Raw genomic sequence first — 26762 nt, 5'->3', positions numbered from 1 at the left:
AGAAGACGACGCTGCGTTTCCAGGAAGTTCGAATCTGACATTTGAGAAGGTAATGATTCATTACAATCGCTAGCTGCAAGGTGACGCTCATATTTGCAAAATGAATGATTTGCCGAGGCATGTTACAAACAGTATTGTGCTGCAAGTCATCAAACCAAAGTGGACAGTCAATTTCATTTCATCTTCTTACATATACAGTCGATACCGATTAGTACGAGCAGTTTCCTTCCGCTCCCTAAGACGAATTAAGCGAAGAAACGGCTTTGTCCGAATTTGTCGTAAGACGAATTGGTCGCTTCATTTACTTCGTTTCCAAGAACGGCAAATGTACGACCGCATGCGCTATACTTGTCGACCGTCTTTCCATAACCAGGTGTAATCCGACCGTGATTCGGCCGAACTAGGCGGGTGACGTTTTCGGCTTACTTCTTTCGAGTAGCGGATTGTCAGTTGGTTGAATCTGGGCCGCTACACTAAAAAGTCCACCGTATTTCTATTGCAGCTAAAATATTTTTACCAAAAAGTAAATACCATTACATAGATCTATGTCATATCGACGTGACGTGTCACTTCTTCGCTTTTCGAGATTGCTGGCACACATTGTTCACTGTTGCACTTTCTCGTCGCGGTCAAGGGATAGTTTTTAGTTTTTAGATAGTTCCGAATTGGTAATCATATTGGTGCACATTGGTACATATCTTGCCCACATTGAATTTATTCTAAAGCATGTATCATGTATCATATCTGACAACTCATACTGGCCTAGTATGAGCTGATTTGAATTGCATGAGGAAGGGATCGCAATTTGCTTAGTGACGACTGATGACTTCCTTTGGGCGTTACATCGAATTTGTTGTAAATATATAGCAGCATTCCCACCATTTCATTCAAACATAGCTCGCTGGCGGACGCGTGATAGTTAAATGTTCAACGACCAATGCCCACCAGAGGCATCTTAGTTGACACCCGTGTGGTATAGTGTGGATTACAATAACCCTATGGCCTATGCATTGAAAGTAAGCGCATTTTCAAACTGTATCCGTATTAATGACTATCTTTACATAAAGTCACCAGTGCAACCGTGGATCCTAGTTTGCCATTACAACGCGGAAGTTAAGACTACCATTTACACGTAATACAAATATAACATAGTTAGAACTACTGTTATGTTAAGCCGTATGTTGCCGTATACGCAACACTGAAAATACTTGCATTTGCTTCACAGTTTCGTTAGGGGATTTAACGTTGATCTTGGAATAAGTTAAAGAACATGTATTGATCGCGTTTAGAATTATAAAGAAGTCCCACTATGCTTTACCGTAACGCATATAATAAATGTTGCACTTTCCCAGTTCAATACTAAATTCTGCTTGCGACATAGTTGCATATTGGTATTAGTGTCAGGTCATAAGGGTAGATCCATGCAGTTTCTCTCCCAGTTAACGATGAGTATTCGATGAGTATTCGATGTGACTGAAAATTATTAAGATTGTGCAATGTTTCGTCAAGTATATCTAGGGGGAGATAGCGTAGTGGTAGCCATAAGGGCCCACCATTCGATTCGGTTCGACTCCCGTCTGAGGTTTATCCGGGCTCCTCTTTCCCCGCCGTTGCCGTTCTTACGGCGGCAGAAAAGCCCAGAAAAAGATCCGACGAAAGAAAGCATTCACAAGGAATGGAAAGAACGACAGGGCCGCAGCTTCAAAAAGATCAACATCGAAAAGAACTGTGACATCGGGCCGAGGTGGATGTTAGAGTAAATGATCGCTACTGATGCGTGTCGTTCGATATCCTCCTATCTGTTCATGACATCGCATTGTATCTTATCGCATTGTACATTGCGTGTGTCTTGTTCACATGAACAATATAACTCAACGATGTATCATAGCTTCGTTTGGTTTCAGCTTTTCCCCAAATAACAATCATCTCATATGGATCACATTTTAAAAATTTACCTTGTACACAGAGTCACGATAATATACTGAGTCAGTAGTGCAGAAGTGACCGTATTGTCACAATGTCGGTATTACATTCCTAGCGAAAACACTGTGTATTCACACCCAAAAGGTAGAGGCAGGGGTTCTCAACCGGGTTCCGCGAAGAATTTTCAGGGGGTCCGCTAAACCTCTGAATTTGCAAAATGTTTGATAACCTAATTTGCATTTATTTAAATTAGAGAAATCACGAGGCAGTTTAGCTTCATAACTGCTAAAACCTCAGGACTCTCATCATTAGAATGGCCGTCTGGGGTGAAATATCCTACCATGTAAAATGCCTATTGATACAAACATATTATATTGCTGTTTACAAATGTTCTGGTGGGGTTTGCGAAAAAAAAGATAGTATGGTCAAGCGGGTGACTTCGAAATGTTTGCTGCAAAAATCCAGTTTCTCCTGTGATATACGTAACCACCATTCCAGAATAACTTCAATGTGGGCTGCTATATAGAAATAACTATATAGGCTGGACGTTATATGTTTATTAAAAATATGGTGCGATTTATGTTGCGATCATAGCAAATCGTGTCGTCGGAAGCGTTACCCGTTATTATTGCATTCGTCATTTTTGTGGAAATGGACTTGCTGCACTCGTTCATATGAAATTGAAGACGCCGATCTTCAAGACACGATCACGTATTTTAACAAATGGAGCTACAGAATTCGCTTCGAAATAATAGAAGTCTACTCAATTTCTGCATATAGTATGACGACATTTTCAAGAAAGGATTTGTTGCTGTTCATCACTAAGCCTACAGTTAATATTTGCACCAGACAGATTACGTTTTCACGAAAATTGAGATAAGATTAGAAGTAAAACTTGGGGGGGGGGGTCCGCGGGGTATACGCGACAGTCCATGGGGAGTCCGCGAATACAAAAAGGTTGAGAACCACTGATGTAGTACACAACTACGTACGTTAGTGGTAATGACATATCTGGAAATTCGTGATTAACCCACATCATTTTCGAAAAGTGCAATGAAATAATCATAGTTAAAAATTACCAAATATTCTTTAATGTGATGTAGAAATGGCATTGAATTCTTTGTGGCCGCGTAAAAGGTATTTGTGTGAGCTTTCCACATCTTCCATACTGTCATGACGGCACAATAAGAGATACTAGAATTCTCGACTCGACGCATACTACTCGATTAAGAATCAAATCACAGAGTCACTCGATTTTGCCCAAACTTAATTACTCACACGAGGCATCTACACTACGTTTATTCTATGTATATGGTATTTTCAGAATGAGCCTATAATATATTCCTCAATTCATTGTTCATCTTTTGACAGGGAACTAATGACATCCGTGATGTTCGCCCACTGGATATCGTCCATGCTCTTGCTTTTCGAGACGAACTCGCTTGGAATTCGCGGTACAGTATTTTTACAAAATCATTTAGTCAGTACTGTCCTATCAAGAGCCAATTTCCGGAAAAATATGTAACCAGGGATGCTATTATTTTCATTCACACCAACAATGTGATAAACAAGACACAATTTGACGCAATGGGTCGACTTACTTTTATGAAAATACGACACCCACGGCTGTATCTGCAAAAGGAGTTCGTGTATCTTCTAAAAATAATGCATTAAACGCTCTCGTATTCGAAATTTCATGCTGGTGACGTTTTAATTTGTGATACGATTGTTGATATAGAGTGTTCTTTCCAATTCTCTGCTAGTTGCTGACGATTACCCCTGACGAGTATCAGCCGAAAATATTCGGATTCATTTCAATATGAATGTACTACTGAATGGTATATTGAAGTTCTGTACCTTTCAATATGATTGAATATACAGTATACACTATTGAATGGCATACTGAAGTTCTGTACCTCCAAGAAGTTTTTCATAAAAAGATGTTGAAATGACCAGTGCGGCGTGTCAATCTAACATCCATAGAGACACAATGTCGTTTTTACACCCAGCGATCATGATACACCAACCATGCTTATTGAGCGATTCTGATAATTTAAATCAGGAAACAACCCAATTCAACCAATGCTCATCATACTTCGAAATCTGTGGTTCGCAGCCGGGGTTAATACGAGCCCTAGGAGTTCGCTTGAGGTCAAGACTCACACCAGAGTTACAAAACAGAATTCACTCTGATTTCCAATAAATATTAATCATAATGTTTTCGTTTTGTGTGACAACCATGTTTTATTTGCTTTGTTTTTTAACACTGTTGTTGATGCGCAGTTAATTTTGTGCTCTAGTATAGTACAAAGTAATGTACTAGATGTGTATGATGATAGATTTTTGTCAATAGGCGAATATATGGGGTTCGCCGAAAGCTTGCAGTGTTCGCCAAGTTATTAAATGTGAAGAGCCACCTGTCTAAATATATGAAAATTATGAGCTGCGTTCGCTTCAGGTTCGGTTGAGTTTACAGGCATGGATTATTCTAAAACAAGAAACAATTGAATAATTGAGGCAATTTTCTGCAACCAATAGTGTTATATCTATACATCATCTAGCTGTAGCGTAAAGATAAACCGAATTCAATAATAACAGTAATTCAATTTAAGGACTCATTTAAAGATTACTCATTCGTTTTCAGGGGAACACCATTGCGCAACCGAAAAGGAAGTCGAGCTGAGAATGACGGTATGTCAGAATTTATGAAAATCATAGGATAGTTCTATGTGTTGAGCCGTCCACTTACATATAGTTTTGATACAATCAATTCCAAAAGTGTTGATTTTTCGTGGGGGATGTGTTGATTCAAGCTCACAACAATCTCAGTATCCCTTCATACTGACCTCAATTGAACCAGCAATAGTCTACGATTTCGGGTCAGTAGTCTCATGATATTCGTTTCAGCCTGTAAATTTCGAGCAGGCTATGTCAAACTTCTATAAGAATACTCCATGGCAATGCACATGCACGTATCAAGTCCCATGGGCACTTCAAAAGTACAGGATCCTTTCCTATATTATTCGCAATTAATTCTAATCACTTCGAGGTGGCGATGTTTTAGATCCCCGAAGCCACTATCACATTTTGCATAATTATTTCGTTCTAATTCTTATAATCTCATCAACAAAAATTAAAGAAACTTTTTTACTCATGTAAGTGTGCTGCGAGCGATTTATAATATTTCAAATGTGCCACTGAAATAGGCGACCACGATGATGATATAAACTGATCAGCAGATAGATATAGTAATAAATAGGCTGAATTTTCAAGTGAGAGTCGTTTTGGAAGCATTTCTTACTAAAGAAGTCTTAGCGAAAAACTCAAATGAAGAGGCTGATGTGAAATAGCAATCGAAGCAAAATTGAAAAATACCGATTTCGAGAACACTGTTGTATGCAGGGTTAATTGTACGTGACTGCTATGATCTTGTGCACCAGGCCAGTGCGAACGTGACTACCCGCTAAATTATATTGGTTGAGGTACGAATACAATTCAATAACAGGCTGAATAGTGGATGGATTCAATATTAAGGCCCGTTCTGTTATATGGGTTTATATTTCGACTGCGTGTAACTTGCTGTTGTATATATAATATATGTATAATGTATATGTATGCAAAAAGCTTAGATATCACTTAATTCCATTCTTCCATATTTCAGGACGACATGTTCGGTGAGTTCCAAATGGTTTATTCTATCCTCAAAGTCTAAGTAGCACGAAAGGAGAATGAGTTAATATTACTCGCATCAGATATGGGCCCATATCTGCATTACCTTGAAGATATACCTTGTATGTAACAAGGACATGTTTTATAAGTCGTTATCTCAGATATTAGCTCTCTTCAGGTAATTTAATAGGCTATAGTCTCCTTCCTTTATATAGATGGCCTTTACTTGGCCATCTCGTTGCATGCTATAGCAATAACACTTATGGCTAGGATCGTTACGACATTCCCACGAGACTAGCGTTTTACTATAATACTGAACAGCCAAACGCTGCGCTATACGCTCATTTCGATATCGCATGATTAAATCATATACATCCGCAGGTCCGAGTAACATGGCGGAGCTCCAAAAATTATTTTCGAACTGTGTCGAGGGAGGTTGTAAAATTGAAACTACCATATATTCCACTCGTGACTTCTCAGGTAAGAAAAATATACTAATGATATGGACACTGAGGGATCAGAGGGTATGGGCCCATGTCTTGAGTTTCATATATGTTTCGGGGCATCAAAATAAATTTCTCTTGTTTGCGACGCTACCAGCGCTTGCTAATCAACCAGCCGACCAACCAAACAACCAATGTTTTAAACTAATTCGCGCAGTGGTCCGCCATCACTTGATTGTGGGCCACAGAGCTTTTGGTAAATTATGAAGTTGATGAACAGCGGAACATCCAGTTTTATTCGTCTTATTACACCAGCAAAAGGCATCTTCATAGATATTCATAAATTAAAAATGATGAAAATATATATTTTATTGACACCATATATAAATGTTTAAACTATGTTCATTAAAATTAGCTTAGTTCAGTCTTCCTCGATTTTTTAGGATGAATCTGATCATGAACGAACGTCGGTAAAGGTTATGATCTATATTTGAAATTTATAACGCATGACGTTGCTGTGCCGTAATGCGTACAAGTAAACACGTGCGTGAATGAATTCAACTCCACGTTTAACAGCAAAGTGTTGGAATTCAATCATAACATGTTTTACCAGGGCCATATGTAATGTGCAAAGCAAGAGTATCCAGTAAATGCGGGCTCATGTAAATTAGGACTAGTAGGTTGAGACAGTGGAAAATTAGGAATAAAGTATATGATCTAATTACACATTGGGTCATATAAATTCCACCACAAAACAAGGAATTGTAATTTATGTTTTGAATATGATAAATTCTGATACAACAACCCGGTCAAAATACGAGACACGCAATTATTCGCAACAGACACGTGTTCAATCCAAATAGAAACCTAGTGCGTTCTCTGAGTAATATAAAAGGGTGTAGCTAGGAGACATATCCTACAAAATTTGACTGTGATGTTGTGACGTCACTAGTTTTAGACGCGTTACAATGTAGTCGTGACTCATTGTCATCGTTAAAAATATTGCGGGCCAAGAGTAAACCCGGAGTAAGCATATGATTTCGACTACTTGCAAGACCCACCATATCATGAAGGATTGGTAGAGATGATAAGGATTATAACACTGGTCCACACATATTTTTAGGCAGACAAAGTAAGAGTGGTTTTAAGGGTCCTGAAGGGCACTGATTCTGAATATGACCTTAGTTTTTTTCAAATTGGCTCTTGTTGTGGAGATAACCCATGGGGTTATTTTGACCAAAATCTCCGATTTTAGCGGTAATGACTAGATATAAAATCGGCTTAGTGGTACTATAAAGTTTAGAAAATCAATCTACTTGTTATTTTTACACACAGAAGACTCTTTTAAATCAAAATACAGTAACAGCACAATATTTAGGGGTAATAGATTTTTCATAGTTACAGATTTTCACGGATATCATGTACCTAAATAAACTTCAGTCATATACATAAGTATTTACCTAGATACTCAAATAATGTAGCATTAATTCAATCAGTTTTACGTCCACCACCTATTGTACATTTGAAATAATCAGTTGGAATATGATATTATTGATATATTTCAAATCACAATTGTTTTTTTTTGTAAGATTTTCGCCTGTAAGCTATTTAGAGCAGTTTCTTGAAAGGTTCCGGCAATGGTATGACATAATACGTTCAATTGTTCATCTCATCTGCCCTGATATCTTTCTTTTGTTGTTCTGATGTCTTGGTAGAACCTCTCCCCTTGCTAATCAGCAAGATCATCAGGAAATATATCAAGATTTCTGAATAGGAACTGAACTTTTATGCTCATGTTTGTGCTCAAGTGTTCGATACGCGGATACGAATGTCGAATTTACGGACCAACTGTTTGTGGTTGGGTGCTTTATGATCATCTAAAAAGTTTTATTTACTACATCTTAGGAGAAATCACATGCAGTGAATTCCTTCCTAATGTGAAATTGGAATCTTTCATCGGAATTCGAATACACCAGATACCAAATTTAGGCGTCTCGTTTGATAGGGTTACTAGGTATACCCACTTTGTTGACTCAGCGGAAAATTATCCATTTACCAGTCAAAAGAAAAGATACACATATGAGTATTGTAGTTAAGCTTTCCAAGGACAAATTTTGTAGTTTTCCTCCACTTTATTCTTGGTAGAATGACCAATTGACACAGGAGAATATGTATTTCCGTTGTACAAAAGTAGAATTTTTAGGCTTGACAAACTGCTTTTTTGACAAACAAATATTTCGCATCATGTCACATTATCATTGATAGAATGACATGAGGGTTCGTCATAGTCAATTAGTTATTCACACGCAGTATAAATTAGAAAAATACTACGATTTTATTCCTACCAAGTGAAATATTTAAGGGTAAATAGAGTAATTTCGAGCTTTTTTTGGGGTATAAATATCTTCTGACAAAGAGCCAATCTGATAAAACTAATGTGATATTCGTAATCAGCAACCTCAAACACCCCAGAAACGGCTCTCAGATATTCTGCCTGAAATCGGGTTTTTCATTTTGTTGACCAGTGTTATGCATGTTTTTCCTGAGGGGTGAGGTATGCATTTCAAAATCAAGCTTCTAGTGACATTTAAATCGCGACGCTCGAATAAATTTTTCAATTTAATTAAATCTCTCGAAAACAGCCTACTCTTGATTTACGAAATACTTTTGAGTCCCCTTCGAGCTCGCTCCCCACCCTATTGGGGAGTTTTGGTGCGGCAGTTACGGACGTGGCATGAATGCAAATCGTTGGGTGCGATAAATCGTCCCTTATGAAGTTGGGCAATGGGTACATTATGACGTAACAAGGATATGATGCATCTTTTATAAAGAAAGTTGTTATCTCATCAGGCCTATTCATCGCAATCCTTATATTTTATTCCAATATATCTTCTAAGATTAGTTCCAAGAAGCAAAATAAATGTAATCGTGAGGAGTCGTGATTACTTTTCCAATGTAATCGTAATCGTAATCGACTACTTCCTGATTTGCTGTAATCGCACTCGTAATCGTAATCGCGTTTTTCTGAAGTAATCGTAATCGCAATCGATTACATTCATGAAGTAATCACCCCATGTCTGAACGGAACATGTCTGAATAATAACACTAAACCATACTTTTCGTGCAATTGTACCGGCGGATATTATGAAAAAAAATGCAGCCGTAAGATTAACGCTTCTAATTCTAGATCTATGTCCAGATGAAGACTAGGTCATTGTCACAAAACTAGGTTGTGTCTATGTGTAACTTGAGTAGGTTTTACCCTGTTATCACTTCGTTTCCATGCAGAGAAATATTGTGAACATCACCCGAATGCTTGTCAACATAACGGAACATGTCTAAATAATGACACTAAGCCGTGCCATACGTGTATGTGGGACGAATCTGATTAGAGTAATAGGCTTCGAGTCGAGTCTAGCATTTGAGTATCCCTCATTAGCACGTCAAAGCAATATGAACGATGTGGAAAGTTCGAATAAGTAGCTTTTTTGTGACCATAAAGAATACAATGCAAGTTCTAGGATAATCCCTATTTCATTGCACTTTGTGATGTTGCTGTGGGTTGATCGCGACTTCATAGATATGACATTTCCTCTTAAGGTAAGAATACCGCTTCTAATTCTTGAGCTATGACCAGAAGTAGATTCGTTCACTGCCATAACATTTGGTTGCGTATAAATTCATTACGTTTGACACATCGCATCATGTCTATATAGGAAACTACTGCGAACACCGCCCGAATGTTTGTCAACATAACGGGACATGTCTGAATAATGAAACTCATCCGTACTATTCGTGTAATTGCTCCGGCGGATATTATGGAAGAAACTGCAGTGGTGAGTATATCGTATAAAATTCTTGAGCTATGCCAAGAAGTAGACTCACTCACTGCCACAGAACTTGGTTGCTTATTGATTCAGTACGATTGACACATCGCTTCGTTTCTATATAGAAAATTACTGCGAACACCATCCGAATGTCTGCCAACATATCGGTGCATGTCTTAGTAATGTCACTCATCCGTACTATTCTTGTAATTGCACCGATGGATATTATGGTAAAAACTGCCGTGGTAAGCATAATTATATATATCGTTTCTAATTCTTGAGCTATCCCCACAAGTAGACTCGGGCACTGTCACAAAACCTAGATTTTTCTAAATTCAGTAGGTTTGATATTTCACTTTATTTCCATACATAAAATTACTGCAAACATCACTCGAATGCCTGTCAACATAACGGAACATGTCTGATTAATGCCAGTCACCCGTACTACACGTGCAATTGCACTGATGGATAATATGGAAAGAACTGTAGCCGTAAGTAAATATATCGCTTCTAATACTCAACCATCGGTGGTACTTTACGGGTGTTCCATGGAACAGTAGGGGTTCTTTGAGTCAGTCTCAGATGGTCCGCGGAGGTCAAGACGCACACTTAACTAATACTATCATTTATGTGATGGCACGCATTGGTTGGCCGTGGCTGATTGCAGGCGACTAGGTCCGATCAGCAGTTGAATGGTGACTGTTTTGGTGATACGTCGCGTGCAGTGTGTTCGAAATTGGAAACCCCATCCTCCTGATGTGCCACGTTTATCTCCAATATATATGAGCACATTTGTAATTAAGCAATTGGCATCGTTGTTGCATTTCCATCGAACAATACGGCGACACTGCCAAGGCGAAGCCTCGCATTTCTAAACTGGTATCCGAATGGAAACAGCAAAATTCACACTGATATTGCAATAAATATTCATTTTAATGATTTTGCTTTGTATGGAAATTACATTTTAATGGTTTCGCGGAGGCTTGCAGAATAGCGTATATGTTGCGCAGGCTTGTTAAGGCTAAGAACCACTGAACTATACCCAGGAAAAGACTCGCTCACTGCCACAACACATATATGTTATTAAATTCACTAGGTTTGACTAATAGCTTTGTTTCCGTACAGAATATTACTGTAAACATCACCCGAATCCCTGCCAACATGGAGGAACATGTCTGAATAATGACACTCATCCGTACTATACGTGTAATTGCACCGACGGATATTCTGGAAGAAACTGCAGCCGTAAGTATATCGCTTCTAATTCTTAAGCTAAGCTTAGAAAAATACTCGCTCAATACCACAACAGTTTGTTGTGTCTAAATTCAGTAGACTTGACATAGCGCTTCGTTTCCACAAAGAGAGATTTTGTGCACAACACCAGAATCCCTGTCAACACGAAGGAACATGTCTGACTAGGGCTGCGGAGTCGGAGTCGGTGGAGTCGGAGTTTGACTAATTTTCGCTTGATGAAGTCGGAGTCGTGAAAACTATAGGGGCTGGAGTCGGAGTCGGAGTCGTGGAAAAAATATTGGCTGCAGTCGGATTCGGAGTTTGTGAAAATGACCCTGACTCCGAATCCGACTCCAACTTCTTTATCATGATACAATTGCTTTCAAACGATTTTCAATAGGATTTTTATGTTCCATCAATCACCGCTAATAATAACGATACTGATCAGGGGGCCATCTCTTCGCCCGCAAGCCAAATGTGGCCTGCCAGAAGGTTTTGTGTGGTCTGCAAGGTATAATTCTCCAAATTAGAAAATTGCAACAAAATGATGGAGTATGTTCATTGTTCACCGCAACCGTCGTTATTGTTACGTCTAAACGCCGAATAATCCTGTCCTTGCCAAATGAGCCCAAGATATGTGAGTAGCATATTTATTGATAGAATTCATTCATTACCTTTGAAAAAATGTCGCGCTTGGCGCGATCAGGACATAGCTGCACACTGCACACTTGCATGACATAATTGTTAGCAATTTTAAAGCGTAGTATTATAATTATTGTTTTCAATGTTACCTAATTCGGTTCGCTCCTATCGGACGACTGAAAAGTGCATCAACATTCCAGTTGCCCGCGCAGTTCGTATGCATATCATGTGGCCTTTTGGCCGAAAAGGTTTGCCAAACCTGATAGATAGAATTGGACATTATGTGCAAATTGCAAGTCAGTTGCATAGATGAAGAAAATTGCAATATGCATCTTCGCGATGCAGTCAAAAAAGAGAAAATACATCGTCAGGTTTTGGAAAATTGATGTAAATATAACCAAACGCTGCTTCGCATGTGACAAAATTAAAAATAGTGTAGTGTAATAGCAGTGTAGTTTAGCTGCTTGGGTCGAACAAATGATTAAGAAAGACTGTAAGTCCTAGTCTTTGAATACTTGACTTAGTAGTAAGAGTGTGTAGGCTTATAATTAGTATAGTGTGCAATGAGAAGATTAGTAAGTTAAATCTCTGGATTAGTTGCTGGCTCATACACAAGAGTTACACTTCGATTGTATTATCGACATTTTAATTATACAGGATTAAATATATGTCATATTTGAATGATTCATGCATATTAGGATATTAGAGAGTCCATGTTCATCAAATATGAAGAAAGGAAGGCAATCGTTCATGTTAATTGCGTAGAGAATAATTCGAGCTGTGCCACAATGAAACAATTTTGCATACCATCGTTAATCATGTTTGCATATGTTTAATGGTTATATGATAGTCATTTATCGTTACTGTGGCACATAATTTTCGAAGTCAATTGGTATTACTGTTGGAGTCCGAGTCGGAGTCGGTACATTTAAAGACTCATGAGTCGGAGTCGGAGCCGGAGTCGGAGTCGGAGTCGGTATATCGAAAATGTGTCGAGTCGGAGTTGGATTCGGTGGTAAAATTTACCTACTCCACAGCCATGTAATACCACATATCCGTACTACTATACGTGCAATGGCTCCGACGGATATTATGGAATTAACTGCGGTGGTAAGTAGGCTATATTGTTTCTAATTCTTACGAATAAGACACGCTCAATGCAACAAAATACTTGACTTTGTATAGAATCAGTAAGTTTGACAAATTGGTTTGTTTCCATACAGTAAATTACTGTGAACGCCACCCGAATACCTGTCATCATAATGAAGAATGTGTTGATACTAATCCTAACAATGAGTGTAACTGCATCGACGGATGTTATGGATGTAACTGCGAACGTAAGTATGTCGCTTCTAATGGTTGAGCTATACTGAGGAAAAGATTCGCTCACTGCCGCAATAATTGCCCGCCTCAAATTTGGGTTGGTTTCCGAACAGAAACATACTGTCAACACCATCCGAATACTTGTAAAAATGGAGGAACGTGCTTGGACATGTACGATGGCACCCAACCGTACTACAGGTGCACATGCGTCACAGGATATCACGGATATAATTGCGATCGTGAGTTTATAGATGCTGATTTCTGCGCTATGTCCGTTAAAACTTGATTCATGAATAGTCGAAGTCTAACACATTTACCTATCTGGTTATAAAAAAAAATCATTTGGGGAATGAACGAAAAATCAGCCACAGCATTTCAGATTGCCTTGGAAAGCAATGCACATTATAAATTTGGTTACAGTTGGTTGGGATTGTTAAATTAAGCACAGCATGAATTAAATATTATTAATAACGTGAATAATTGGGGTGGGACAAGTGGAGTCAGTAATAGGAGATCAGGTGTCTGAAAAATTCTTTTTTAAATCAGTGATATGGACGGTCTCGTATGGATGTAGGTAAAGATTTCCAAATAACAGGACCGGCATAGTCGATTGATTTTTTTGTGAGATTACTGGTTGCAGTGCGTATATGGATGTTGATCTTGGAAGTAAATCTGGTATTGTGGGTGTATACACTTCCAGCAAGCACGAAGAGATGATTTGAGACAGGAAGCAACCAGTGTTGGGATGACTCGAGTAACCTTTTTCGCATGACTTGACTTGACTCGAGTCACTTTGCTAAAATGACTTGACTTGACTTGACTCGGCGTATCAGAAATGTGGATTGACTCGTGACTCGGAGCAAAATTCACGAGTCAATTTCAAGTCATCAAGTAATCGGTGTCGATAAAAATCACAGTATCTTGCATATGTTCGGATTGTTCGCGAAACGCTTGTGTAACCCGTGAAAGCGACCAATCATTCAATGACCGTGCGTTTCACTGAGCCTCGATTGTTCTCTCACAAATAAATTGACCGCAAACGAAGTGATAGAAGCTTACAGTATACGTTGTCGTAACTCAAGCAGTAAAGTAATAGAATAGCAAAATGTATATTTCTGTTATCTGTTCTTACCATAACCAAACCTCTTGTTTTATTGAAATTCAAGTCGAATATAGTTTATGTAGTCCTCAACCATTGTCGCAGGCTCCGATAGTATCATATCTATTTGTAACTGGGTAGGCTACAATGTATTGCATCATTATCATCCCGATTCTCTATTCTCTATTTTGGCTGGTAACTCTAAACTGAGACATGCAATTACGTAGTTTACCAGTTCTACGCATATGTGACCGATACAGCACCTTCTTGCGCAACTATATTCAACTCTATATTCGTTCATCGGTTCGGAATCAATGACCACTCGAACTGTATTTCAGACAGCTAGCAAATTGCAATGACGTATTCATGCCTCATACATACTTCGAAAGGGCAACTTGACTTGAAATGTGACTTGACTCGTGACTTGACTTGACTTGACTTGACTCGAGTCACCTTCAAAAATCGAGTGACTTGACTTGACTCGAGTCACCTTTGCAAATCGATTGACTTGACTTGACTCGAGTCAAAATGTGCAATGACTCGAAATGACTCGTGACTGGAAGGTAGTGACTTGATCCCAACACTGGAAGCAACTCATTCGAAAAATATTGGTGCTTAAATGTTGCTACATCAAATGTAAATTTCAAAATTCTGTGTTTGCGGTAGACTGGTTCGATGGCATAAACCGCATCGCCATCAAACGCATGGCTCGGTTTTGCAGGCTTCGAATTTTAGAACAATGTCAGGTGCAAGTATTGTGCCATACAATTATGCCCTACTGTGAATAGGAGTAGAAAATCTAGAAATAAAATGTCGTAAGGACAGACCTAGAAATATGTGCTTGAGTCGGGTCATAACACCAACACACCTATAAAGCTGAGTTACGGTTATAGCAAATGCGGTTTCGATTAGAATTTAGAGTCGAAGACGATCCCAAGATCCCCCCAAAAATATGTGTAGCGTTTTTTTTGGAGTATTTGGTTGTATTACGCTAAGCATCTCTTTCGAAGTAGGAGATACGAAGCCCTTGCGGTACAACCTTCAAGTCTCCAATCACTGTCTCATGAACCGAGGACGAGTATGGCCGACGGCCTGTGTCCGACCCCAGGGATGCAGCCTGTAATTTAAAGGCATGTTCTCCCTAGGTACAAGCATGGTGACGGAGGGATCAGCGGCCGCAGACGCCCCCTCTCACAGCTATGCTTGTGTCAGCCGTTTGTACCTTAACCAGACGAAAAAAGGTAAAAAAGAAGAAGCAAACCGAGATCGGTGCTTTGTGTACTATGACACAAAGGACCCTATTAACGGCGCTTGTGACTGTGGTGTAAAACCACAGTACTGCACTGTAAATTCACAGCGCTGAATGACACACAACATTGCGCATAGGTATATACAATATTTGGCTGACACATATTATTGGCTGAGATCTGACATCGAGAATCCGCCATGTTGTGTGCACGTCCACACATCATCAAGGAATGTTATAAGATGTGGGTTCATGCTCATATGATGTGTCTATGAGCTCACATGTATATCAGTAGTCATTCCGAACGAATTTTATGCGGTGTCAAACATTCATACCGGATATCAATTGGGCAGGAATTCGAAAAGCCTCGCAAAATGTGATTTGATCGGCATGGTTATTGACCCTAAGCTATAGCTTTTTCATCAGGCTGCAGTGTTTAATTAGTAATATTATTACTGATATAACTAACCAAGGTTGTAACCGACGGTGGTGCCGGGCTTGAAGCAAATAGGTAGGTGATCAGATATTATGGTCGTGCTGTACCAATACTTGACTGACGACTCGCTTTCTTGAGGTTTGCTCTGATCTGACTTTACATACCTACGATACTCACGTTACTCCTTGATGTTAGTGTTACTTTCTTAAATGTTCTTATAGTTAATCGCTTGTTTCTCATTCCAGTTTATTATAAACAAATTATCAGATCAACATACCAAAAGATTGCGATAAAATAAAAAGGTGATCGTATTATTTTCCTGCCGAACTTACTGAAGAAATTTGTAATACAAATGAAACACCGCGACGCTGAACATTTTACTTGTATCCGGCACCGCTGCCATTGCCATCGAACAACAGTATAGTGTATAGCAATCATTCAGTTATTAGTAGTACGCGTTGTATTTTATTATTGATGAAATGAAAAATGGACTAGAGTCTGTCTCTCCTTTACGCATGACTTACTGAGTCACGTGACTGTATCACGCAATCGATCGATACCACGCAGGATCGGAGTGAGTGAGATATATCGCGAATCTTTCGGTCTTAGTTACGTGAATCTAAATAGCATATAGCGAGGAAATGGAGATGTATTTAGTGCAAAACGGAATCAAGAGGGAGCACATTGATTTACTGAAAGGTAATTCGTTTATGTAAATTTTCAACATTATCTGTAAATTAAGTCATGTTCATGTTCATGTTCATCGAGTTTCACACACAGCGCCCAGCGGGATGAGTAGATATAGATTACCTATTTTCGATCTAGCAGCTTTATGCACCATAAAAAATGTGAGCTAATGCTGTTTAATAATGTCATCTGAAGATATATATTTGTAGACCTAGTGATGAAACCTCACTGGCAGATGAAGTTATGTTGTACATCTTGTTTTGCAGTTGACCTGTTTCAATTACTTGATATGGTTTGGTAGAATGTCTAATGTAAAGTGTTGGTTGTGCCTTTATATCGGAACTACCGATTTGCTGTCGACACATTTATCGAGGCGTCACAGACAACATCCGAGTGTTGTCATGTCATGCAGGATCTGGCATAGTGTATTAAAAATATTAAGACACTGGACTTGTTCTGCTATGAAGCACCGTCCTCTCTTGACTATGACCTGCTGTGCATTCATGATCATATGCTTTGCAGTATTACTTCTCGAAAAAGCTTTCGCAAAAGTTGAGGAATCTCATGCAAAAGACAAAAGCATCTGGCACATCTTCATAGAGAGCGCCAGCTTTGTGTCTATGCTCATCAGGTGATTGGGATGATGGTTATTCTTTTTTTTTATCATTTATAAGTTTCATGTTATTCCAAAGGTCACCCCGATCTAACTATTGAAGATGCCAGGGTGCAGTTCGAAACAGAATTCAATAGACCTGGCGCCAGTTGGCCGAATGTCATAGCTCTCATGAAGTACACACTCATCACGACAGACGTAATCAGTTGAAGGTGCTACAATTCGGTGGCGTTGCTGAAAATTTGAAGAGCTTTCCGATGCTGCAAGATATTAGACTGGTGAGTTCTTTCATTACTTAAAGATGACTTTGAGTTGCAGTCATAACTTTGAAAATCAGTAAAATGAAATTGTTTGTGTGCCTCGGCAAATTGAAAATTGTATTGCCTATGTATTTTCCTATTGCATTAATATATACACTGTTTTCCTATTACACGACATGTGTACACTGTACCAGGCTTGGACAACTATAGAAAATTTTAAGCTCTTCCAAATTGAATTATATTAGAATTAAAGCGCATTTTTTTTCAAATAAGATTTTGCTCAATTTGCAAAAACTTGAAAATTGACAGAAATTATGAATGACAAGGGAATCCTGCAAAATTCAAGTCTACTTCATAGGAAGGAGCATGAGATTGGTTAGCGTCTGTGCACCATAGCTGAAAGTTGGACGTGATGTTGCACGAGGCGGATATTTTTGTTAGCTCACTACCAAATACCATGATCAATTAGGCATTTTCAGAAGAACAGTGAATATGATGAGAAATAAAAGAGTATAGAAACTTTCAACTAATTAGGTTAGAATTAGATTAATGAGATTTCGTACTACTTGGAGGATGAAATTGGACAACTAGAATTATTTATTTGTCAAAGTGTGCACGGTATGGTGATACAATATGCTAATAATAATTAAATTATTGTGATGAATAAATGAAGGCAATCTAATTTTGTTCGTATCAAGATAAGTTAGTGAATAACTATGTATTTTAAAATGAATACGGATGAATTTACTTACTCTGGCTAACCTGTTTTAACTGATGTGCATATTCATGACTAACAGCTCTGAGTAACTCGTTGTTATTCTCAATAGATCAGGCATGAGTTTCAACTGCTTGTTGATAGAAGTGTTGAAGAAATGCATGAGAAGTACATGGAAATGCTTCTCACTCTTGATAAAGTTTTTGGAGAGCAGACTGATCAAGAGGTTGGTATTATGTTTGATAATTAACAGTGCTATAGTCATAGGCGCGATGAAATCGACGTCTCTAACGATGAGGTCGAATTTGTACATCTAATAAGGATCGTTACTTTGGTGAAATCAGCACGCTGTGCGAAATACATAGTAGTGATCAATTTTATCGGACTGGACAATAAACCGGCAAAGTTATGCTGATAAAGAAATTGCAGATATGCCGCAAACCCGCAATAATTACAATTACAGGGTACGCTTGTCATACGTGAATACCCAGATTCGGCATTGGCAACGAGCATAATTTGTTCAGCCACGGGCATAAGTTTTAATCAAAAAGATACATAAACACGAACTGTTTGGGGAAAGTGTTTCTGCGGACAGTAGTAAGGCCTGCACGCGGACGCGCTATATCAAACCCCCGACGATAGCGTACATGAGATATTGATAACCCATTTTGCATACAAATGATTCTCGCTATTTTGCAGTAGGCCTACGCAGCATCGATAATACGGATTAGTGAATTGGCATTTCAAAAGGATGGGCTGGAATGAAAGCATTTGAAGTGCAGGAATTTCCCTCACCTGTATATTCTTATTAGTCCTTCTACTGTTTATTATGATTCTACTTGTTTGCAGGGAAATGAAGACAATGAAATTCATGTACTGCTCAAACTGCAGAACCTCTCACAGACAAGAAAATAAAGTCGAACCATGGTTTGAGTGCAATATGTCTTTGTCAGGTAAGATTTACTACCTGTCTAGTATGGATCTGCTTCAGCTCAGATATATATAGAAGTTCTATAAAATAGAATCCTTATATATGATAGAAATTCTTGAGCCGTCCCAAAACGAAGGTGTATTATGTTATGCTAAACACCGCGCTTGACGTAATGGAGCTGCAGAATTTTCGTATTAAGACCAACTGTCGTGGCTGCGCGTCATCCATTCTTAACCCGTTGCGAAAATATAGAAGTCGGGGCGAGTAAAGCGATGGTGACGTTATCGCACCAGAAATTTCGCAACGGATTAGGAAACGCGGAAGCTCGAGCGTAACAGGTCGTATGCGAAATTCATTTAATTTATGTTTATCATATTTTGGAATAGGGAAAGGAGGATTTTCACAGTAACAGTACTGGAGTTGCCAAAAAGGAAGACATTTAGGCGTCCTAGGACGACAATTTCAAAAACCTGAAAAAGGAGTACAAATCCTTATAAAGGAGGTCGTATGGTAACCCTAATTTTATTTCAGCACCATTACGGTGGCGCTCTGAAGACAACGGTTGCAGTAAATTTTTTCTCGGCCCGCGAGTTAATTTGAGACCACATCATTTGTATAGCGCAGTGCCCCTTTCAGATTAACCAACTAACAATTTATGATCGAACAAGGTCCGTGGTTCACTGGTACCCCTTAAGATTCTGAAGATGTAGAGAAATTTAATTTATGCGTCTGATCACAGTTGGTGCATCTAATAATGCTTCGATTTATAATCGAATAAAATAATATGAAGGAAATATGTCCTAAAGAAATAGAATACACTAGGCCCGATTTTGACATAAATCTCCTGACTGAACATCTTCCCTTGAATGTCGCATCTAAACCACCTTGGCGTGTACGACATATTTCCTTCATAACATCGGGTGACAATGATATAAAGTTCGATCTCTGCGTGATGTTCTTGTGGATTGAATTGAAAAATTGAAACTCCATTGCGGTGACGTTCTGAAGCAAATGGCTGCGGCCTAACATTTTTCTCGTTTGCCCTTCAATTAGGGACGACATCATTTTTAGAGTGCAGTGCCCCTTCAGACTATTCGTTGATTCAACTACATTTATATCTTTAGTATGAGAAGCAGGGTCGTAACCAAGTCGCAATTCAATCTCACTTTTATAGGATTGACTCGAGTCAAGTTGAGTTATTTTCAATTCACCACCGAGTCAACTCCTAGTTCAAGTCAACAAGTAGAGGTTCGAGTCATGGTGTTATGACTCGAGTCCGAGTCCAAGTCATTGTGTTGACTGCTCAGTTTCCAGTTGAAGTCCTGTTAAATCCACTTTTTATCACTGTTTGGTGATATCGAATGGTTCGCATTTATAATACACTAATTTTCCTTACTTTTAGTAGTTTCAGGTCGCATTTTCAAGTGCCAGTACCAATAGAAGAAATGCCAATAGTGTGGTTATTTTAGTATTCTTCGAAATTACAATGAAATGTCTTTGTTGGCCGTCTGGGTCTCGATTCATATGACTTGGTTCGAGTCATGTGCAATGACTCATATCCAAGTCGAGTCGAGTTATTTTTTTGTTTTGATAAAATGACTCGAGTCAATTCGAGTCATCAGAAAGTCGTGACTCAAGTCATTACAACCCAGATGAGAAGTCTCATAAAAGCATTTCTAGCTGAAGTTGGTCATGTGCTCTGGATTTGCACGTGAATATTTAGCAATATAATTTTAAGCTAACATATTGTTTTAATTCCAGGCACATACAGTCGATTTAACGACTTCAAAGTTGACTCCTCCTCATCTTTTGATTGCACGTCAAGAGAATGGAGATGAACAATCGTGGATTTCGGCCAATAGCATCACCGCCAAGCGCAGATCCGAAAACGAAAGAAGACCGTAGAGGATAATTGATCTCGTAGCATGCTATTACGCATGGGATCTTAGTTATCCCAAGGTCTTTCAAATAATGCCATTCATTCAACGTGTCCTTGTTGGTGATAAAAATTCGCGATTTCAGTCGAACAAGTTCATCAATTTTTGGAAAAAAATATCAAAATGTCCAGCAATCGATTGGGAAAATGTAGGCTAATTAATCTCCCCTGCTCCAAGTACTTGTACTGTTAGTACTACTACTACTTTCTAGGGCTGGGCAAAATCGAGTACCTGATTGATTCGATTCTGAATCACGTAAAATGCTTCGAGTATTCGAGTATCACTCATTATGACGTAATAACAGAAAGTAATATGTCAAAGCTTAGAAATGTACCTTTCATGCCACCACAAATAATATAATGCCTGTTATTGATCACATCAAAGATTGTTCGGCCATACGGGTTTCATTGCACTTTGTGACAATGTTGTGAGATGATCACGACTTGGGAAATGTATATTTTCTGTAACGTTCGTAGCGTTGTACTGTATGTCGCCCATGCTGCGATACGGCCAGTCAATGTTTCAAGGCTTTCACGGAAAAATTGTATCGAAACTATAATTATTGTTGATAAATTAACGTGCAGTGGCGAGGAGCGTATAATTACAGTACTAGAAAAAATCGAATTTTACTACTCGACTCCAATCATTAAAATTATTACTCGATTCAGATTCGAGTACTCGAATCATTGTACCTGGCCCCATTGCTTTCTTTTGTCATGTAATGTAGTGTAGATATTGGATTTTTTGCATTTGCACAATAATTTGTTTTTTTGTGGCTAGATTTTTGCTATGCCTTCAATTTGTAAACTTTTCGTTTTTTAGTGGCACTGTACATTAAGGCTGTTCCAAAATAACATACTGCTGAGCCGAAATTGGTTTACTATGGTTTTTTGGCAATTCAATCATTTGATCATGTAACTAGTCAATTCGTGAGAAACAATATTTATTGGCAACATTACTGTACATACACTTTGCTTTAGTTCCAAATCCAGTTCTTTTATACTGTTACATAGTATTTTCATATTGAAATGAACCGGAATATTTTCTGTTGACACTTGTCAGTGGTAATCGTTCGCAAATCTAGTAGAGATTTGGAAAGGATATTGTGTATCAGCAATTGTATCTCAAAATATGACGTCATCAGCATGAAATTTCGAGAGAGAGAGCGTTCAGTGAACTATTCCCAGCTGGTACACGAAATCCTATTGACAGAGTTTCGGCTGGTGTATTTTATACATGTGATTTCCGCTGCTATTAATCCCTTTACTTCCACTATTGCGATTGGGTTGTTGTATATCCTTCGTTGGCATTGAGCGTTTCGCGAGTGACTTGGGAGTTTTTCTAGTACTTTGATTAGCACACTGTGGTTCACTTATCAAAATACACCAGCCGGAACTCTGTCAACAGAAGGAGTTCGTGTACCAGCTGCATCGGAATAGTGCACTGAACGCTCTCTCTCTCGAAATTTCATGCTGGTGACGTCATATTTTGTGATACGATTTTGTTGATATACAATGTTCTCTCCAATTCTTTACTGGTTACTGACGACTACCGCTGACTAGTCTCAGCCGAAAATATTCGGGCTCATTTCAATATGAACATTGAACATATACTATTCATTTGTATATTGAAGTTCTGTATCTCCAAGAAGCTCTGTTGTTACTGTATAAAATCCTGTCTTACTGTGTCAAAAAAATGTTGTTTTTAATTTTTATTGCCATATTTATAACGGCAATTTGCACTAACGTACATTTTAAAGCTGATTCTTTTAAAATAAAATATTGTTTCGAGAGCCTGTGGAGTTATATCAGGTACATAATTTCGAGCTCTGCAGTGATAGGTACGGACATGCCACTTCAGACCACACAATATTATGACATACATCACTACCACACAATGTGGCATCTAAAAAAAAATTCGAATATTGTGTGTTTTTTAGGTGCATAAATGCACGCGTTTCAGTTTACAGTGTGTCACAGCTTTAAGGGGGGAGGTTTACTGCGGTTCCTCCAGACCCCTGAAAAAAATATGTGGCGTTTTTTAGGCAACCTGACAATTTTATCACCAAGCGACTGAAATTTGGAAAAAAACGTTATTTTTGAACAACTCTACTGGATATGTATCAAAATCTCCGCCTCTTCAAACCTTTTTAAATTCGTGCTAAATCAAATATTTGGCCCAAGACGGTGATCAAGGATTGATGAATCATCATCTCAAATATTCAAATTGTGACAACTTTTCCCGTACTCAGACAGCTGCACCCAGATAGGTTGGTGAATTAATCCAACGTCAGACACGAATTAGCTTGAAAGCATATAGGTCATGCATTGCCCAGTCTTGGGGATTGAATGGGGTCCGTAAAATAGCGTCGATGAGATGCCGACTCATTTGAAAGAGAAGCTGACGAATATGCACCGTCACATTGCATTTCCCATTTTTCATCAAACATTTAATGCAGTTCCATATAGGGATGAACATGTGCCCGTGTAGCCTGTCATGCCACACAGCAATCGTTTTTATCTGTAAAGATTCGGGCTTTAGGTATATCACCTCGTGTCCAGCTACTTAAATTGTGCAATCCACACACATGTGTCGGCGAGCAATGTTGGCCGCCGCATGGTTTGGGGATTGGTATAAGGATCTACATCGCATGGTGCCTGATCGTTTCGCCTCCATCGGATTGTCTATGTTTGGAAGGGGTCGGGGACTATGGCTCGCGAGTCACATAAGGCTCTTGTATGGTTGTTATGGCTCTCAGGGAAATATATGTTAGTAAGTCTCAAGTTGCACGATTTTTATGAAGCCAAATCCACTTTAACCTTTCGTGTGATTTTTCAACAGAAACATTCATTCACTCATTCAATGGTCTACTATTCGAATGTTTATATAAAAGTAGGCTACATAAGAGTTGATCAGAAAGTGTGCACTACGTCACGGAAAGTGGGCTTCCTTAAACCTATCGACTGATATAAGTCTCAAAATTGAGAAGTTTCCTGAAGATTTATACGGCGAATTTGTGGAAATCAAATATACTTAATATTTCATTAGAAATGAGATCTGTCTGCTATCGTGCAAACTATTCTCTGAGTTTCAGCTGACAGATGCGGTAGTGATTTAGATTCCGCAATTTGAATATCGCCAACACAATTTGTAGAATTGAGCTAACACTGGCTTTTCAGAGAGACATAATTCGAATGTATTTATGGATAAATAATCAGTACTTGCGATATTCCGATTTAACTCATTACTTAAGTCACGAATTATTTAAGAGATCGCAGTTATGAAAGCGGGAAAATAGACACTGAAGTGCTGGGTATTTAGTCGAAAGTTTATTTGTGATAGCCAGGTCGCGGCAAATGTACCGATCTCACTGCGACACCACGATTTCAACTACATAGCACGACCAGTGCGAGTCTTTTCAACATACAACTTATGAAGTAGGGGAGATGTGGTACCGATGGATCAAAAATTGCAAAATGATCTCTGGCCCTCAAATCTTCAGCCTAGAACAGCAGATCTTTTGCTGTCTCAACACTTCGATACAAGCTCTACCTATCGCGGACATTTACATGAATATCCGCCTTTTCAAGAAATATTTATAAAGGTTTGAAATTTGTTGCTCGAACGTGTCATCGGTCCCCACCCGGTGGGTCCAAAGGCACACGACCATGGGACCTATGAGACATCGCTCAAAAACTCAAATTTGTTAACTTGTTTTGTTGTGTAATGTAAGCTAAGCTGCAGCAAGCCCATGAAGAATGTTTCGTCGCTACCTTCAAGAATAAAATAGATTATATCAACTCAAATGTTGGTATAAAATCATGTTTTGATTTACGCCTAAACTTACAAAATTAATGCCACATACATATTACCCGCAAATCGACATTTTGACTTTCAAATACCTCGTAATAGCGATGAAACACCACAGGTAACTATGATTTACAGCCTATATATATGTAGGCGAGTTTTTGTTGTTAAGTGATTAGTTGGTCCATCTATTTTGCTTGATTTGGCTGTGGTGCCATAGGTCCCCCACCCCATAAATATTGTAATTGAATTGAAAATAGTCCATTCGAGGATGGTATTGATTCAAAAAATATGTGCCATTATATACACTGATACAAGCCCTATACTTCACATTAAAAATTATGGCGGGTTTGTTAGTCTGAAAGGTGGTATAGAAAAATGCAAATGTCGATCCAAATTTACTTTACACCCCCTAAAACGTAAAACATTCGTCACGGACCCCATAACTCACGCAGGTCGATGCATGTCAGGAAAGATTCTGTCAGCATGTAATTGTAGACCAGGGGTGGGCAACATACGGCCCGCGGGCCGGATCCGGCCCGCGAAGTGATTTTGTCCGGCCCGAGGACAGTTTTCTGTATTACATGATAATGTTGCCCGCGGCCCCAGTATTCAGAGATTCCCTGCTACTTGCGTAAACGTCAAATTTTAGTGACTGTATGTTACACCTGTATGCGCACTGCGCAGTGAACCAAGGGTGGTGCTTACTCGTAAGTTAGTCGAAGCGAGAAGACTTGCATTATCGGCATTTACGATGTACTCAATCCTAATGTCATTTGTGGTAATGATGGTGTTTGTCGATTACAATGGTCATTTACACTAGGCCGATATTTCTTATTTTTGATTCCGTAACCGTCGACTTGTAGCACGACACACTTCTCGGCTTTTGTAAGACATCGCTTATGCCAGGGGTCGCCAACTCGAAACGGGTCGCGGGCCACTTTCAAATTTTGTAGAGGCCGCGGGCCGCATGAATTCAATATCGAGATAGAATAGGCCACACAGTTGAACAACCACGCTATATCTCGTCACCTACTAAACCAGGGTGGCCAACCTGCGGCCGTAGAAGGGAAATTTGTGGACAATTCAATTAGTACCGTTTGTGCGGGTGGCCGTCGACATGCAATTTGAATTTACAAATTGAGTCTCGATTTTTTGAGAGATCCTAATCAATCTTGAAATTTTCTTCGCGCTGGGCGCGATTCAATGTGACTTCGTTTATCGATTTTATTATAGTGGCGCCCTTTGCAATCATAGCCCCACAGTACAGACGTGAACAGCAGAGGAAAATGATCCGCCTCATATAGAAATACCAACTCGGAGTCTTGTACTCCTCACTATACGGACAATCTTGATGGTAGGTCAAGAAATAATAGCATGCAACCAAGTGACTAATTATAATTGTTCCACCCGAAGATGCATCATCATTGATATCTTGTCCTAAATTTTCGAAAAACACACCCTCCATCAAATCTACAGTTGAATCTGATGACATCGGATGAGAAATAATATGAAAAATACTATTATTTGTGACGAAATTCATAGTTGAATCGGAAAATATTTTCGCGCCTCGCGCGATTATGTACGGCCCATAACATAACCATGACCAGTCACCAGTGACCACTCGCGAAGTCGGTGCGTATAGTAAGCCTATGTGATTAAATGGATAAGTGCGGAGTTCACCGGAAAACGACATGGACACTATAGCATGTGTATTTGGCGTCCAGATAGTTCATTACGACTATGCCCTGGAATGCGGCCGTAGGCTATACACGAGTAGTCGAAATGCGGCCGTGAATGGCAAAAAGGTTGGTCATACCTGTACTAAACCCCAATGAAGAGATATATTGGTGAATTTAGAGTACAGGGCTTATCGAACGCCTTGAAATCTTAATTAGGGATTGCACCGTGGTGATCGATCAGAGAGAAGCAAACATAGTAGTGCCTGTATGACAATGCTGTTCTCAAATC

General features: G+C 39.0%; 2 protein-coding genes and 1 long non-coding RNA gene across 5 annotated transcripts in view; all 3 read left to right on the top strand.

Moving 5' to 3' along the window:
* Positions 1 to 26762, top strand: part of LOC145435566 (uncharacterized) — a 140604-nt gene that overhangs the window by 102533 nt on the left and 11309 nt on the right. For 2 of the 3 annotated variants that reach the window (XM_080312849.1, XM_080312850.1), the window contains 4 exons: positions 9988 to 10107; positions 10988 to 11107; positions 12961 to 13074; positions 13174 to 13299. In XM_080312849.1, coding sequence (XP_080168975.1) covers positions 9988 to 10107; positions 10988 to 11107; positions 12961 to 13074; positions 13174 to 13299 — 480 coding nt within the window. The remainder of the gene's footprint in view (positions 1 to 9987; positions 10108 to 10987; positions 11108 to 12960; positions 13075 to 13173; positions 13300 to 26762) is intronic. The other variant, XM_080312851.1, reaches the window with a different exon arrangement.
* LOC145435575 (uncharacterized) lies at positions 3237 to 9975 on the top strand. Its single transcript, XM_080312863.1, has 5 exons — positions 3237 to 3377; positions 4568 to 4614; positions 5585 to 5597; positions 5974 to 6072; positions 9752 to 9975. Exons 1-5 carry the CDS (start codon positions 3302 to 3304, stop codon positions 9886 to 9888), a joined length of 372 nt encoding a protein of 123 aa, XP_080168989.1. The 5' UTR covers positions 3237 to 3301; the 3' UTR covers positions 9889 to 9975.
* On the top strand, positions 16390 to 22743 carry LOC145435552 (uncharacterized). The gene is made up of 6 exons (XR_013913884.1): positions 16390 to 16540; positions 17051 to 17159; positions 17221 to 17419; positions 18229 to 18342; positions 18966 to 19069; positions 20809 to 22743. It is a non-coding gene; the product is annotated as an uncharacterized LOC145435552 (long non-coding RNA).

This window comes from Botryllus schlosseri, chromosome 3, assembly GCF_051294905.1.
Source record: "Botryllus schlosseri isolate E-star chromosome 3, Bs_hap1, whole genome shotgun sequence".
Lineage (NCBI taxonomy): Eukaryota > Metazoa > Chordata > Ascidiacea > Stolidobranchia > Styelidae > Botryllus > Botryllus schlosseri.
This window is presented reverse-complemented; position numbering and strand designations above follow the sequence as displayed.

Excerpts from the sequence above, each read along its gene's own strand:
- LOC145435575 (XM_080312863.1), top strand. The coding sequence starts at position 3,302 with ATGACATCCGTGATGTTCGCCCACTGGATATCGTCCATGCTCTTGCTT. Across the intron at positions 3,378-4,567 it reads GAACTCGCTTGGAATTCGCG|GGGAACACCATTGCGCAACC; the intron begins GTACAGTATTTT and ends ATTCGTTTTCAG. Across the intron at positions 6,073-9,751 it reads TTCCACTCGTGACTTCTCAG|GAAACTACTGCGAACACCGC; the intron begins GTAAGAAAAATA and ends ATGTCTATATAG.